This window comes from Pollicipes pollicipes, unplaced genomic scaffold (assembly GCF_011947565.3).
Source record: "Pollicipes pollicipes isolate AB1234 unplaced genomic scaffold, Ppol_2.1 Scaffold_4881;HRSCAF=5763_pilon_pilon_pilon, whole genome shotgun sequence".
Classification (NCBI taxonomy): domain Eukaryota; kingdom Metazoa; phylum Arthropoda; class Thecostraca; order Pollicipedomorpha; family Pollicipedidae; genus Pollicipes; species Pollicipes pollicipes.
Window position 1 is genome coordinate 3,762,694 of NW_023596576.1, and position 13,134 is coordinate 3,775,827.

General features: G+C 49.4%; 1 protein-coding gene across 1 annotated transcript in view; it reads right to left on the reverse strand.

The window, feature by feature from the left end:
- The window catches only part of LOC119101191 (indole-3-acetaldehyde oxidase-like), a 33,728-nt gene extending 22,564 nt beyond the window's left edge, over positions 1 to 11,164 (reverse strand). Inside the window, exons 1-7 of the mRNA XM_037224478.1 lie at positions 10,990 to 11,164; positions 8,934 to 9,004; positions 4,831 to 5,072; positions 4,407 to 4,525; positions 3,626 to 3,785; positions 3,025 to 3,226; positions 1,992 to 2,357 (exon numbers count right to left, since the gene is read on the reverse strand). Coding sequence (XP_037080373.1) covers positions 1,992 to 2,357; positions 3,025 to 3,226; positions 3,626 to 3,785; positions 4,407 to 4,525; positions 4,831 to 5,072; positions 8,934 to 8,997 — 1,153 coding nt within the window. The 5' untranslated portion in view covers positions 8,998 to 9,004; positions 10,990 to 11,164. The remainder of the gene's footprint in view (positions 1 to 1,991; positions 2,358 to 3,024; positions 3,227 to 3,625; positions 3,786 to 4,406; positions 4,526 to 4,830; positions 5,073 to 8,933; positions 9,005 to 10,989) is intronic.
- Positions 11,165 to 13,134: the final 1,970 nt, after the last annotated feature.

Sequence of the window (13,134 nt, forward strand, 5' to 3'; positions counted from 1 at the left end):
GATGGTGTACCGTTTCGTATTACAAAACTCTCTCACAGAGATGTGTTTGGTGCTGTCTTCTGTGCCGGTGTCGGCCTGATGTGAGCATGCTTTTGTACGGACTGAAAATAATGACTTTAACATGCATTCGTCGACCGAAGTCTGGTTGTGCCATGTTTCTCGAAGCAAAAGCATTGATACAAGCATGTCTGGTCGCCACCAGATATCAGGCTCAGAGCCAACAAGAGACGAGGGGAGACGTCCCCTGTAACCCTGAAATCCAGCGTCTCGTTCCGATGCAACGAATCCAGCCGTTGGCGTTCCAAGGGATAACTCGGCTCAAAATATTCTCGCAGAGGGCAGCCCTCCCTTAGCTAAAGCGATTTTCAGGGTTTGGGATCTTACAACCATGTTCGGTTACAAAAGACACCTTTTGTGTCTACAAGCATCAGATATTGTCTCACAAACGATAGGCTTGCTCAAGCATACACATCTGGATTGTCCGAAACACCGCACAAATTTTGACAAAATCTTAAAAATAACGACGCACCCCATTAAAGGGATAGATTGATGAAATTTGACGCATTCTGATGGAATACCTTGCTCAACACGCACCCGGGTGGCCGGTTGAATAGCCTGCGCTCGGGTGAGAGTGGGGGCAATTTGACCCCTTGAGATCTGAAAAACAAGGGCGCTAGGGACACCAAGTTAAGAGGGTGGGGATGTCTACATGTTGAATCACTTGTGACAAAATTTGAGGGACTTGATTCTAACTACCTACCTACCTACTACCTTTTGATCAAATAAGGTCAAATGAGGTCAAACTCAAGATTGGTGTCCAAAGTGTCGTTTGTCTCCTCCGTGCCTGCTCATGCAAGCGGCCTGAACTTATACACCTGTCCCAAGTAAAAGGTCATTGATATTCATTTATGCCGGTCACCATGACCTTAAAAGGTCATGGTGACCAAAAACCTACGAAATGGTTCAATCTTATAATTGTAATAGGCGGTGAGCAATACGTCATGCGGTACATTCCTAGAAACAAATAGGTGATCTGGGTCAAGTTAGGTTATTGACATTCTGACCTTTCAGAAGTCCATGGGATATTTCTGTTGTGGTGTCTGCTGTATCATGAAATTCGAAATGAGCATCAGAAACTGCCCAATAACGCAAGCGCACAAGTAAGCAGGCAGGTTGGTTTTGACTTCCATCTGACCTCGCTCCAGATAATGGAATTTGTTGTAATGCTAAATTTTTTTTTTTGCCTAAGAAGCTGCCGAAAAAATGCATGATTTTGTATAAAACTCCGTTGCCTAATTAGACCAAATGATTTTTCAGAAATTGCCTTGGTGACTGTCACGGTCTTATGCTCCCTTCCATAGGTCAGCGACCTGACAAGGTACATCTAATTTTTGGATCCAAAAAGATACACCATTGGATTATCTACAACCGCACAAAATTTGACGAGGCTACGCCGCGCCATTCCAAAATTAAAATGCAAAACCCTCGGAAATGGGATTAAATTCCTCCCACTCAGAGCGTGTCAATATATATGTTTGTACTTGGATGTACAAATTACGTTTGCGTTCGCACGCTCACATTAAGATAAGCCATGTTACGCTAGTTCCCCGCAAAAGCTAGCCTTTTGACCGTAAGCAGAATAAGGAAAATTTTCGGAAATATTTTGCATGTGGTATTATTTAAGACACATGTCGTTGACAAATTACGCAACATCGATTAACATATCAGTAAATCAACAGCTTCCTTTGTAATAGCAGCCCCGGCCCCTCCTCGCACCAACCATCAGCGAGCAACGTCACCCCAAGCCTCAGAAGAGGGCATTCCGTGATGAACATGAAACTAAAAACACGGAGCTTGCCTGCATTTCCCCTCGGCATTGCCATAGTAATCGCTCCTATGCTGCTATGGGGGAGTTATAAGCGTCAACATCGCCCGGCGACACGCCATTGGCCTCAGCGCCAGTCGCCCACCAGCAAGAGGCCTGCACTCACCAATCTTGAGCCTGGCTTTGGCGGCGGTGAGCAGCAGGAACACATCAGACGGGAACTCGCGGTGACGGTGCTTGATCATCAAGTTGCCGGCCCAGGTTGCCGCGTTCCTCACCGGCGTGTTCGCGACCACAAGCAGATGCTGGGCCATCACGGCGCAGTGTCGGTACCCGGCGGTCTTGCTGAGCGCCTGCAGCTCCTCAATGAGCTCTGACAGGGTGACGGCAGCGCCGAACACCACGCTGCTAGCCGTGGCCGGGCACCAGCTGGTCTCCTTACTGGCCCCGGGTCTCTTGATCACGCGGAGGTCAGGGACTTTCAGGAGGGAGATGTACCCATCGGACGGAGCATTGTACTTGTCCAATACGCCTAAGAAGGAAATTTGTATTGGGTCAAATATAAAACGCGCGCACACACGCACACAAACCTACCTGATATATCACACCTGGACTAACCACGAGGGGTAATGCACTGATAGCAACGCTCGTTTCTCTGCTCTCGGCAGTCGTTCTCGCCACAGCTATCCGCCCATGGCAATTACACGCAGTGGAATGGAACTGTCCAGTCACCCTGTCAACGCGTGGCAGATGGCTATTCTTTATTGCCAACATGCCAAGCATCACGCTTAAATAGGTGTTTATCAACTGCTGGATTTTCCGGATTTCCATTGCATTTTGCAATGCAATGAAGGGGAATTAGTCCGAAAATTCATCCAGTGAAATTTTCCAACTAAAGAACACGCGGTGCGTCGAGCAGTTTATGTCTGCCCTACCTCGTGTTACACACGACGCCCAGCTCTTTAGATCCTTCACGTAATAATAGCATTACATGCCTCACTTGACACCGCGTGAACTACCACGTGAAGATCAAAGTGATTCGTCACACTATGAGAATCTAGCCAGTTTGGTGATACATGCACACAACGCACCTTTATCCAGCGCAAACGCCACGCGGTACAATGGGCCACAAACTACAAAAACACTCCCAGCGGAACGGTGACAAGTGCTAAACAGTGCAGGTATCGCGAAAATCTCACCCATGGCGGTGTTGCCGGCCACCAGGCGCACACTCTTGCCGCCGGCCGCCATGCTGGACAGGTCGCCGAGCGCCTGCTGCAGGGTGGTGGGCAGGCGCCAGTCGTTGGCGGCCGAGGTCAAGGCAGCCGATCGAGGACAGCCGGCGCACGCCTCAGTGGGCTGACAGGAGCCGCCGGAGCGGCCGCGGCAGCCGGCCGTCTCCTGCCGTCACCAAGTGAGAGATGAGATGAGGGAGTGGCAAAAGGAACAGACTGAAGATAAGACTCAGCTATGATGAAATCCCTGCGTAAAAGCATTGCTTTCTTAGTCATACAAATGTTCCCGCGACATTAAACGAAGTGCGTCACAGATTGCGCTCAGGTAATCCGTTCACTTTCTGCAGGACACTTGATAGTTGTGCAATCCGTTAAGTGTTGCATCACTGACAAAAAGCTTCAGGAGTAATGTCTTACAACTTAATAATAAAAAGGCAACAGGAAATGAGTTGCTGGCCTGGTGCTGAGTGTGTACTGGCAAGAGATGCCAGCGAGCATGGTGACCCACGGGTAAATAGAAAAGATGGTCGATATGTTTGGCTGTTGTTGTGTGTGCAGCCGATACCTCAATGTCCTTAACCAGCTGTTTGGTCTTGGCGTCGGACTCCTCGCTGAACGTCTTAAAGGCGTCCAGGATCGGCCTGTAGCCGGTGCAGCGGCAGAGGTTGCCGTCCATGGCCTGCTCCACTCGCTCCTGGGACACCTCTCCGCCCGACTTCAGTACGCTGGTCGGCGGGGACAGTTAGTCACCTGATGCGTCAGAGCGCTCCTGGGACACCTCTCCGCCCGACTTCAGCACGCTGGTCGGCGGGGACAGTTAGTCACGTGACGACCAGTCACGTGATGCGTCAGAGCGCTCCTGGGACACCTCTCCGCCCGACTTCAGAACACTGGTCGGCAGGGACAGTCAGTCACGTGACGTCCAGTCACGTGATGCGTCAGAGGTAGACTGATTCGACCAGACCGCCGTCTCAGTCACGCCACACATCAGGATAGACTGGTCCGCCGGGATGACGAGCGTCAGTCACGTGACGCGCGAACGCGGGGCTGATCAGGGTAGACTGCTGCCGCGATAACGTCACATGCCAGAAGTCGGCTGGTCGGGAGAGATTGCGACCAGTCCTGGACTATCACATTGGGCCGCAGCACTAGTCCCGTGCATGGACATGCCACACTGCGACTGTGGTATTCAGCTGTGAATGGGTGTGATCATTCCTGGAGTGCAGTGCACACCTGAACATGGTCATCACCATCTGCGGATTCTATTGTGCCTGTGCCTGATTCCATTGTTCCACCGCCTGTGCATGGACATCACCCAACAACCATACTGGAGCAGTGACACCCACCTGTACATGGACATGACCATGCCGGGGCTGCAGTAGCCGCACTGGGTGCCGTTCATGTGCGCCAAGCGAGCCTGCACCGGGTGGTAGCCGTCCCTCCTGTTTCCTATCCCTTCTACCGTCTATATAAAAAAACAGGAAGCGTGAACATCATCCCGGGGGAAGAGAGAATTGCCGCTAATTAAAAGTTATATAGAAGACCCAATATTTTGGATCAGCCTGTTTACTTATGATGGCCGTGCGAGCCCGCATTTCGGTTGTGAATCGTATTGCATTGCATCATATGTCTGCTTAGGTTTACTACAGAGTCTTAGCCTGAAAACTACGTACAGCGCTGTAGAACGTGGTATAACGTCTTAAGGGCAGCATAATAGGCCATAATGCTGCGGAATGTAACAAAGTTCATTACCATGGACACCAAGCCCACCTCTATTTTCCAGTCCTGGCAGGCATTGATGGGCACCATGCACGAGTTGACTGCGCGGCTTTCCATCTGACCCGTCGCCGGATTCTGTGACGTCACGTTGACGACGCAAGCCCCGCACATGCCCTCCCGGCACATGGTCTTGGTGCCGGGGAGCTGGCTATGCAGACGAAGATAGTCAGCCAGTGACGTCGTCGGCGTGACGTCGTTGGTAACGCCGCCATCTTTGGGCGCCCTCTTCAAAACTGAAACCGGTGGACATCGTGGACGACAAGCACTCTCTAGATGTTGTGGAAAGAATGCTGTTTTTGGGAGAGAATAGAAAGAATTAAAATTGAAAGACATGAGAAATGTCATCTTTAGTAGGTAACAGCTAAAACTGTTTGGTTAGCATGAAAGCTGTTACCATCGCAACTGCGAGGATTTCGCCAAGCAGGGCCCGGAACCGGTTCCAGGTGGCAACCTCTCCAGACCGCGATGCCATGCGGGATCGGTACGAGTCCGTCAAGGAACAATCACGACCATGTTGTCACAATGATTACCGATGTGCAGCGGGCCATCACTCTCGAAAGTAAACCGAGCATCCAACAGACTTGAGGAAATTTTTTGATGAATGCCATATTTTGGCAGCTAGAAGCTGACAAAACCTTAAAATTAGCTGCAAAGCAAAGACGTTGCACCAGCTTTGATGACGCTGGGTGTACCTTCCTCACACCGGTTACACTGCTAAAACATATATTTTCAAAAATTTAACATAATTTGCGACCACACCTGAGAATAATGTTACGCTGTCTGGCCTCCACCAGACCCCCTCCCTAAGAAGCTTCTTTTACGACCCATTAAACCCCTTACTCCAATGCATGCGTCACGTATTTATGGACGGGCCCCAATGAACTGAGAAAACTTAAAGCTTAGTGTGCCTTTTGGGAGAGGATTCTATCTTTTTTTCTTACAGTCTGGACATTGACCTCGGAATCCTCGCACATTTGTGGAACACCCCAGTAATCGAATAGGACATTAAAATGCGGCAATGCATGGGAATTTGAAGAAGGTATGACCGCTGAAATTTACCAGAGCGAGCCCATATACCTTCTAGCAAAAAATTGTACATCACCTTTTTTCGTAACTAAATGCGAGATGTAGATAAAGCGTAGTTCAAGCTACTTGCTGTCTCGTAGGCACGTACACATTGTTTTGCCTAGACGCATAGTAAATATTGTTCACCATTTATCATTCGTCTCCAGGCACCCGGCGTGCGAGGAAGTGCGACGCCCGGCGGCCGTCACTTCTGTCCATGGCCAGCGATCTGGGCCGGGAAGAGGGACAGTGTACAGACGGGGAATCAAAGAGAGGGGGGGGGGGAGGCTGTTCCGAACAATGCGTTGACACAGCAAATGTTTTCCCCTTTAAACCTGATTTACAGATAATTTTGTTGTCTTTAGTTACCTGGCTTACTCCAAGGATGCTTATGTTGTCTTTAATCGACCCGTATTTTTTCCAAGGAATGCTAGCACGGCTGCCGGCCCGAGGTCGCCAGTCGCTGGAGCTTAAACCAAGTCAGATGATGTCAGAAAGCCTTAGGAAGGTATGACACCCAATTAGAGCAGACTTATATCATGAAAATAGTATTGCTGTTCCAATAGCTTCCAGGTAGCCTCTCCGCCTACTAATTTCATGAGAAATCTGCATGACGAGGGACAAACCTATCTGTACGAGACCAAGGGCCTTCATGGACTTATGTTTTGGTGGCGAATTACTGAGGACGATGTTTATGTTATTTTTCCGCCTTACCAGCACCCAATACAGCGCTTTGCTCGCGGAAGTACAACTACGTTTCGTAACTTTGGCTAAGATTAGAATATGGAAACTTAGAAATAAGGACAAACAAGGCGTTCAAAACCAACGTGGTACCATTATCGCCAATAACATATAGGTTGGGTTCCCCATCACATGCATCACATACAGTTCGCCAAGCCCCGTTTTGTAGTTCAAACGTCCACACAAGCTAATGCCGATAAACGTATCTCTGTCAAGTCACCGGCTTAATGCAAAAAACATCGACAATTAAAACGCGACAATTTTCATTGATTCTCCCTTTCTAAGACTTAAGCCCATCGCAAATAGTCCGAAACTTAAGCGACCAGCGAAATCATACCAAAGCCCCATGGACTAATACGGCAAACAGCAAGAACATATATCTACTGACCAAATAGAAGACACTTCTGTCTCAGCTTAAACAGGCTGATAACTGTAAAGCATATATATATATATATATATATATATATATATATATATATATATGTATATATACTAAAAGTTGGCGCGTTTCGCCGCTGTTATGGTGTTCCGATACGCCCGGTGATGTCCGTCGTGACCACCTCCATCGAGCTTTGCTGCATCCGAGTGGAATACAACCGCACACATGTTGTGGCAGCGATACCATCGCGTTGGAATTGTGGGTAGGTTTTGTGTTACCGCGGTCTACAAGCACGCTGCTCGAGTGGTGCCGCCACTTCAACAGGAACGAATTGGCATGAGAAGGGCGTTGGTCTTCGGATGGTGCTACGCATTGCTGCAAACTACCATGTTGGCACGTTTGCTACATAGACAACATATGCTTTACTGAGGTTTTCGGGAACGGCTAAATATTTATTACGTTCATGCATCTTCTAATTTGCACTCATCCCTGTCTATAAAACAAGCTCTACCCCACCTTCCAAGGGTTCGGTCCCACGAAAGGAACTGTTCAGTTTCACGGCGTTTAAAACGGGGAGAGTGTTGGAATCCATGAGCTGGTGTTCAGGCTCAGCATTGCAGTACAAGCGTACAATTATCATTTATCCAATAGGAGCTTCGTTCACTGTGCAATGTTATGCTATGAATACTGCCTGGCGGTGCTGGTGAGCTTCTTCTGTTCACCTGATAATGTAGTTACGGCGCTTAATCGACAAGGTACCTCTCGAACATGATGGCGACGGTTCCAGGACAAATTGTCGAATGCCGCCTAACAGAATATTATTTCGCCGAATGTCATTATGTTATATCGCCATGCTCTTTAGTCGTCATGTCAAAAAGGTGCACAGTTGCGAAGCAAAATGCATATTGCCAACACCTGTATTGGACGACGTACAGAGGATTAAGATAAGAATACTCCCCAATGATAACTATCGGAAAATCAAGAGTGAGATATAAAATTTCCCAAATGCCAACATACCTAAATGGGGGTGTAGGCGAATAGTTATTGGATAAATGAAAAATCATCGAATGGTGCCATTACCCGAATGCCAAAAAGGCATTCGGGCGATATTTGACCTGAGTGATTGATAGCTAGTCCATAATAATTGTGTTACATGGTCAGTCCAATCGATTTCTCAGAAATGTGAATTAAACGATCGGGCATTCCCAGAAGTGATGAAACTCCGCAGACCGCAGGGGCCGTCCATAAATTACGCTGCACATGGAGGCTGGTGAGTAGGTAGAAGCATAACCAATGTTGCTAAGAACTTGAAGTAACCATGATCACTTGTGCGACAATAAAGGAGGATAGGTCTCTCCCTCTACCTCTCCCTCCCTTTCTTCTTTTTCTTTCTTTCTTTCCCTCTCTCTCTCTCTCTCTCTCTCTCTCTCTCTCTCTCTCTCTCTCTCTCTCTCTCTCTCTCTCTCTCCCTCTCTCTCTCTCTCTCTCTCTCTCTCTCCTCTCTCTCTCTCTCTCTCTCTCTCTCTCCTCTCTCTCTCCTCTCTCTCTCTCTCTCTCTCATCTCTCTCTCTCTCTCTCTCTCTTCTGTCGCTCCTATTACCTGCTTTTGCTTCACAACGTGTCAGAACAATTATCAGCGTTTTGGAAATGCTAAAGAATTGCACTACGAGGACGCGTGTGTACACGACTGCTTCGTCGCGGTGACAGTGATGCGCATGTCTTGCTGCGCAACAGCAGAGCCCTCTGCTCCCATCAAGGAGACGAGGAGTGGGCACCAGTCAGTCAGCATGACTCAGCGATGTTCACCCGACATCACTCCGTATCAACACGTGGTCACTCTACTTCAGTGCATGCCAGTTCTGCCTGTCAGCGCCTCTCGCTGGCGTTGCGCTGAGCGGCCAGACCTCACCTTGTTGAGGCTGGTTGTTGATGGAGAAGGTCAGCGCCGCCACGTTGCCTCCGGAGGCCGGCATGACGACACTGGCAAATAATGCTGGCCGTTATCGGAGCGCCTGAAATGGCCTGAGAGAGACGAGTCCTTTGCCCATTTCTACCCCGCAGCTTGGATGCAATATTTAAGCAGGATGTCAACTGAGTTTAAGCCAGGGTATCTTTCGTTACACTTTCGAGGTGATCCACTAAACATTTCGCACAGTGAACCCGTGAACTAAAAAAAAATGTGACACTCCGCATCGCTCATGTGTGATTTGCGAGGCGGGAAACAGTTTGATCAATTCCTTGTTCAATGTCTGCTTCCTTTTCATCCTTATCAATAACCTACAATTGTCTGTACTTAATGTACAATCGGCAACTTCAACAAGTTTACCTCACAGGGGGTACGGTTAGTCTAGGAAATCCAATTCATGTACATTATCACGCTGATCCACAACTTTTAAGCGCTATGTCATGCTACCAAGTATGCAGGTTAGGTGAAATGATAAAATGTTTCATCTAAGATGGGAAAAAGGCCAATCTGCCCGGAGAGCGAAACCAGTCCCTGACAGTCATGGCCGCTGGACCGGTATCCACATATCTTACTCACCCACAAGTGTATCTTCTGATTTTTCGGGATTCGTATTCCGAGCATGAGGCCGGGATCATTTTAAGACTTAAATCAAAGTCACACCCTAATCATATTCCCATTGTAACGCATTTTAAAATACATTATGCCTATTCTTGCGTATGAGTGGTTCCTTGTAGGCAATATTTTTCAGGCTCGGAGTTGATTAATAAAATGCTTGAGAACTGCACATGGTATCCGTAACAAGAAGCTCAAACAGAAATAAAACATAGGTGTATTCGACAGTGTGCTGAAGCTGGTTGCGAAGGATAATTTTTTTTGCAGCAATGCGAACTTGGATAATTTAGCACAAGTCTCTCGAGCACATGACGTGCGAATTATTGCAGTAGGATAGTTATCAAAGCTTGTGTCCCTTCTTTGATGTGTGTCACCTGTGCAATCAGTCTTTCTTATCATCTGTATACAGTCGTTTTACGAAAACACATTATAAAGTGGAACGGCACCCTTCAAGAACAAATGACGAAAAAAGGCTTGGCGACTTAGCGTTAACAAAAAAGGTTTCGGCTTGTAAAAAGTTAACAGAAAGGTTTGGTTTGCAAAAAGTTAACAAAAAAGGGGTGGATTGCAAAAAGTTAACAAAACAGGTTTAGCTTGCAAAAAGTTAACAAAAAAGGTTCGGCTTGCAAAAAGTTAACATAAATTTTCAGATGTTGCCGGAAGCTGTATGCTATTAATGCATACAGTTACCTAGAGTTTTGGGCAGCTAATTACATTTAAAAAATCATTCTAAATATTTTATACCTCAAAGGTTATCTTACACCATGCGTCCATGAAAGGGTAGCCATCAGAGCACTTCTGTCGGCCTTGTTATTCGTTAGAAGATCAAGCGAAGATGAAAATAACTGCATCGTTTGTTTGCTGGCATAATTCACATCTAGTGTGGATATTAACATGTGTTTTGATACCTCTTATCAATATCGACAAGGAGCAACGCCAAACGAAATGCTCTCATATATATGCCACATTTCTAGCAGCGGCATTGAATAACTTACGAACAACGTAAATGTCTTTGGGTGTCATGATTAAGAAACGTTACCCGCTCAAGGCAATAATTATTCGGCGGGACATTTTTTAACAAGCAGTTTAAAAAAAAAACATCAATGAGTATTTTGGTTCCATATATTTCCTCACCAGATAGCTTGCATTTCGAAAAGCAGAAATCATATCCCTTTGAAGCTGCTTGGAATGTAGATCCAAAGGCACAATTTGAAAAGGGAAGAATGCATCGAAACATTGGATGCAGCAACTCCTCGTAAAAACCAACTGGTTGAATACACGCAACGTCAGGATGATCTATGCTAATCTATTCGCCAATACAAAACTAGCCACATGATATCTGGGAAACCGGTCTGAAATGCCCTGGTGGCATCACGTCAGTCCATACCTTTTGCCGTTGATTCTCCTCGGCCCGATGAGTCCTTGCCCGTAGAATCAGCAGGCGACCCTGCACCTCTCGACGCCTAATCTACGACGGTGCCACGGAATACCCTCCGGCACAGTCCGCAGGCGACGCTGCGCCTCTCGCTACCACGGTGCCACGGAGTACCCTCCGACACAGTTCGCCGGCGCCGGCGCACTGGGCGGCCTGCTCCGCGCGTGCAGAGATCGCGTACGGCCTCGCCCGAGTGGTGAGATAGGCATCGCCATGCCCCGGGCGGTGAGACGTGAAAAATTGCCGCCTCCGCTGCAGTCTTGGCAGAGTGATTTGGCACTTATTCAGACGCGCTATCCGGCGGCGTTGTGGTGGTTTGCGGTATTCAGCTGTTTGCCGTGGCGCACAGTGCGTGCGCTTGATATGTACGTTTCCTTGCCTATGTGTTTGAAGAAGTCTGAACGCATAACTATTGGCGGCATACAACAGCTGAGCTGTGATCTGTGACTGATCTGATACAGCGCTTAAGCTATCTGAAAGCCAATCTTGAGTCTATTTGGATGCGTTAAACTTCCCTTGACCTCTGTACGGTGGTTAATATAATCTTCAAACTACGACTCGCTTGTCGCCGTCGATACGGACTTCTACTCAATTTGATTTTGACCACAAGTTATACAAGTTGACACTTAGACGCAATTTCGTCGGACTACATGCGTTCGGTGAGTTGAAGTAGTACCACTGCCTCGGTGGTAAATTTCGAGCCCAAGGGGCAACCACTGCTTGTCACGCGCTCTGAGCCCAGTGACGGTCACGTAAGAAATTCAACGCAGGTAAAAAAGGCACGCAACCCCAAACAAAGATAAATCAACGTGTCTCAGAACAGTCTTCAGTCGCTGCTTCCGCTTAGATCCTTTGAAGCTGACTGGCTAGGAATATCCCTCAGAATGCGTCGGCAATCTATGCATCCATGATGATGATTTGGCGTTTTGGAGCGCATCGACTGTTGTAGGTCATGCAGGACCCATCTGTGCATGCATGCTAAGATAGCATTGGAATGCATCTGATCGGCCGCGTAAGAGCAGAAATATGCCCACAAAGATCTTAAATTCCTGAAAAACTACGAAGTATCTTCTGTACCACCTGTTCTAATGTGGTTCCCAGAATCCACCTTCACCTTCACTGCCGACTACAAGTAAGCCGCAATCCGGTCTCCTTTGCGGACCTGAACAACATCCGTGGGGCTGGCCGCGGCGCCGTTTGTCCCCTGGCACCGGCACCAGTCGTCCCTCAGGCCGCGGCGTCGGCTGTCCCCCGGCAGCGGCACCAGTCGTCCCTCAGGCCGCGGCGTCAGCTGTCCCCCGGCAGCGGCACCAGTCGTCCCTCAGGCCGCGGCGTCGGCTGTCCCCCGGCAGCGGCACCAGTCGTCCCTCAGGCCGCGGCGTCGGCTGTCCCCCGGCAGCGGCACCAGTCGTCCCTCAGGCGCCGCGGCGTCGGCTGTCCCCCGGCAGCGGCACCAGTCCCTCAGGCCGCGGCGTCGGCTGTCCCCCGGCAGCGGCACCAGTCGTCCCTCAGGCCGCGGCGTCGGCTGTCCCACGGCAGATGGCACCAGTCGTCCCTCAGGCCGCGGCGTCGCTTGTCCCCCGGCAGCGGCACCAGTCGTCCCTCAGGCCGCTGGCGTCGGCGGTCACCCGGCAGCGGCACCCGTCGTCCCTCAGGCTGCGGCGTCGGCTGTCACCGAGCAGGCGGCACCAGTCGTCCCTCAGGCTGCGACGTCGGCTGTCCCCCGGCAGCGGCACCAGTCGTCCCTCAGGCTGCGGCGTCGGCTGTCCCCCGGCAGCGGCACCAGTCGTCCTCAGGCCACGGCGCCGTTTGTCCTCTGACCGCAGCACCGGTTGTGCCCCAAACGGCGGCGCCAGTTGTCCCCCGGGAGCGGCACCGGTTGTGCCCCCGGTCGCGGCGCTGCGCCTGGTGAGGATGGCGGTGCGGCCTGCTCTCCGGCACATGCCGTTGTGGTTGTAGTGTTTGGCCAGAGTGGTTGACTTGATGTTGTGCGCGATTAAAAGAGTGGCTTACAAGGTGCGTTGAAATCCCGTAAGTTTCTTCCTTCCGGGTCCCTAGCACTTGCTGGAAAATGGTTATCCGCTGGTTTGCCTCTCG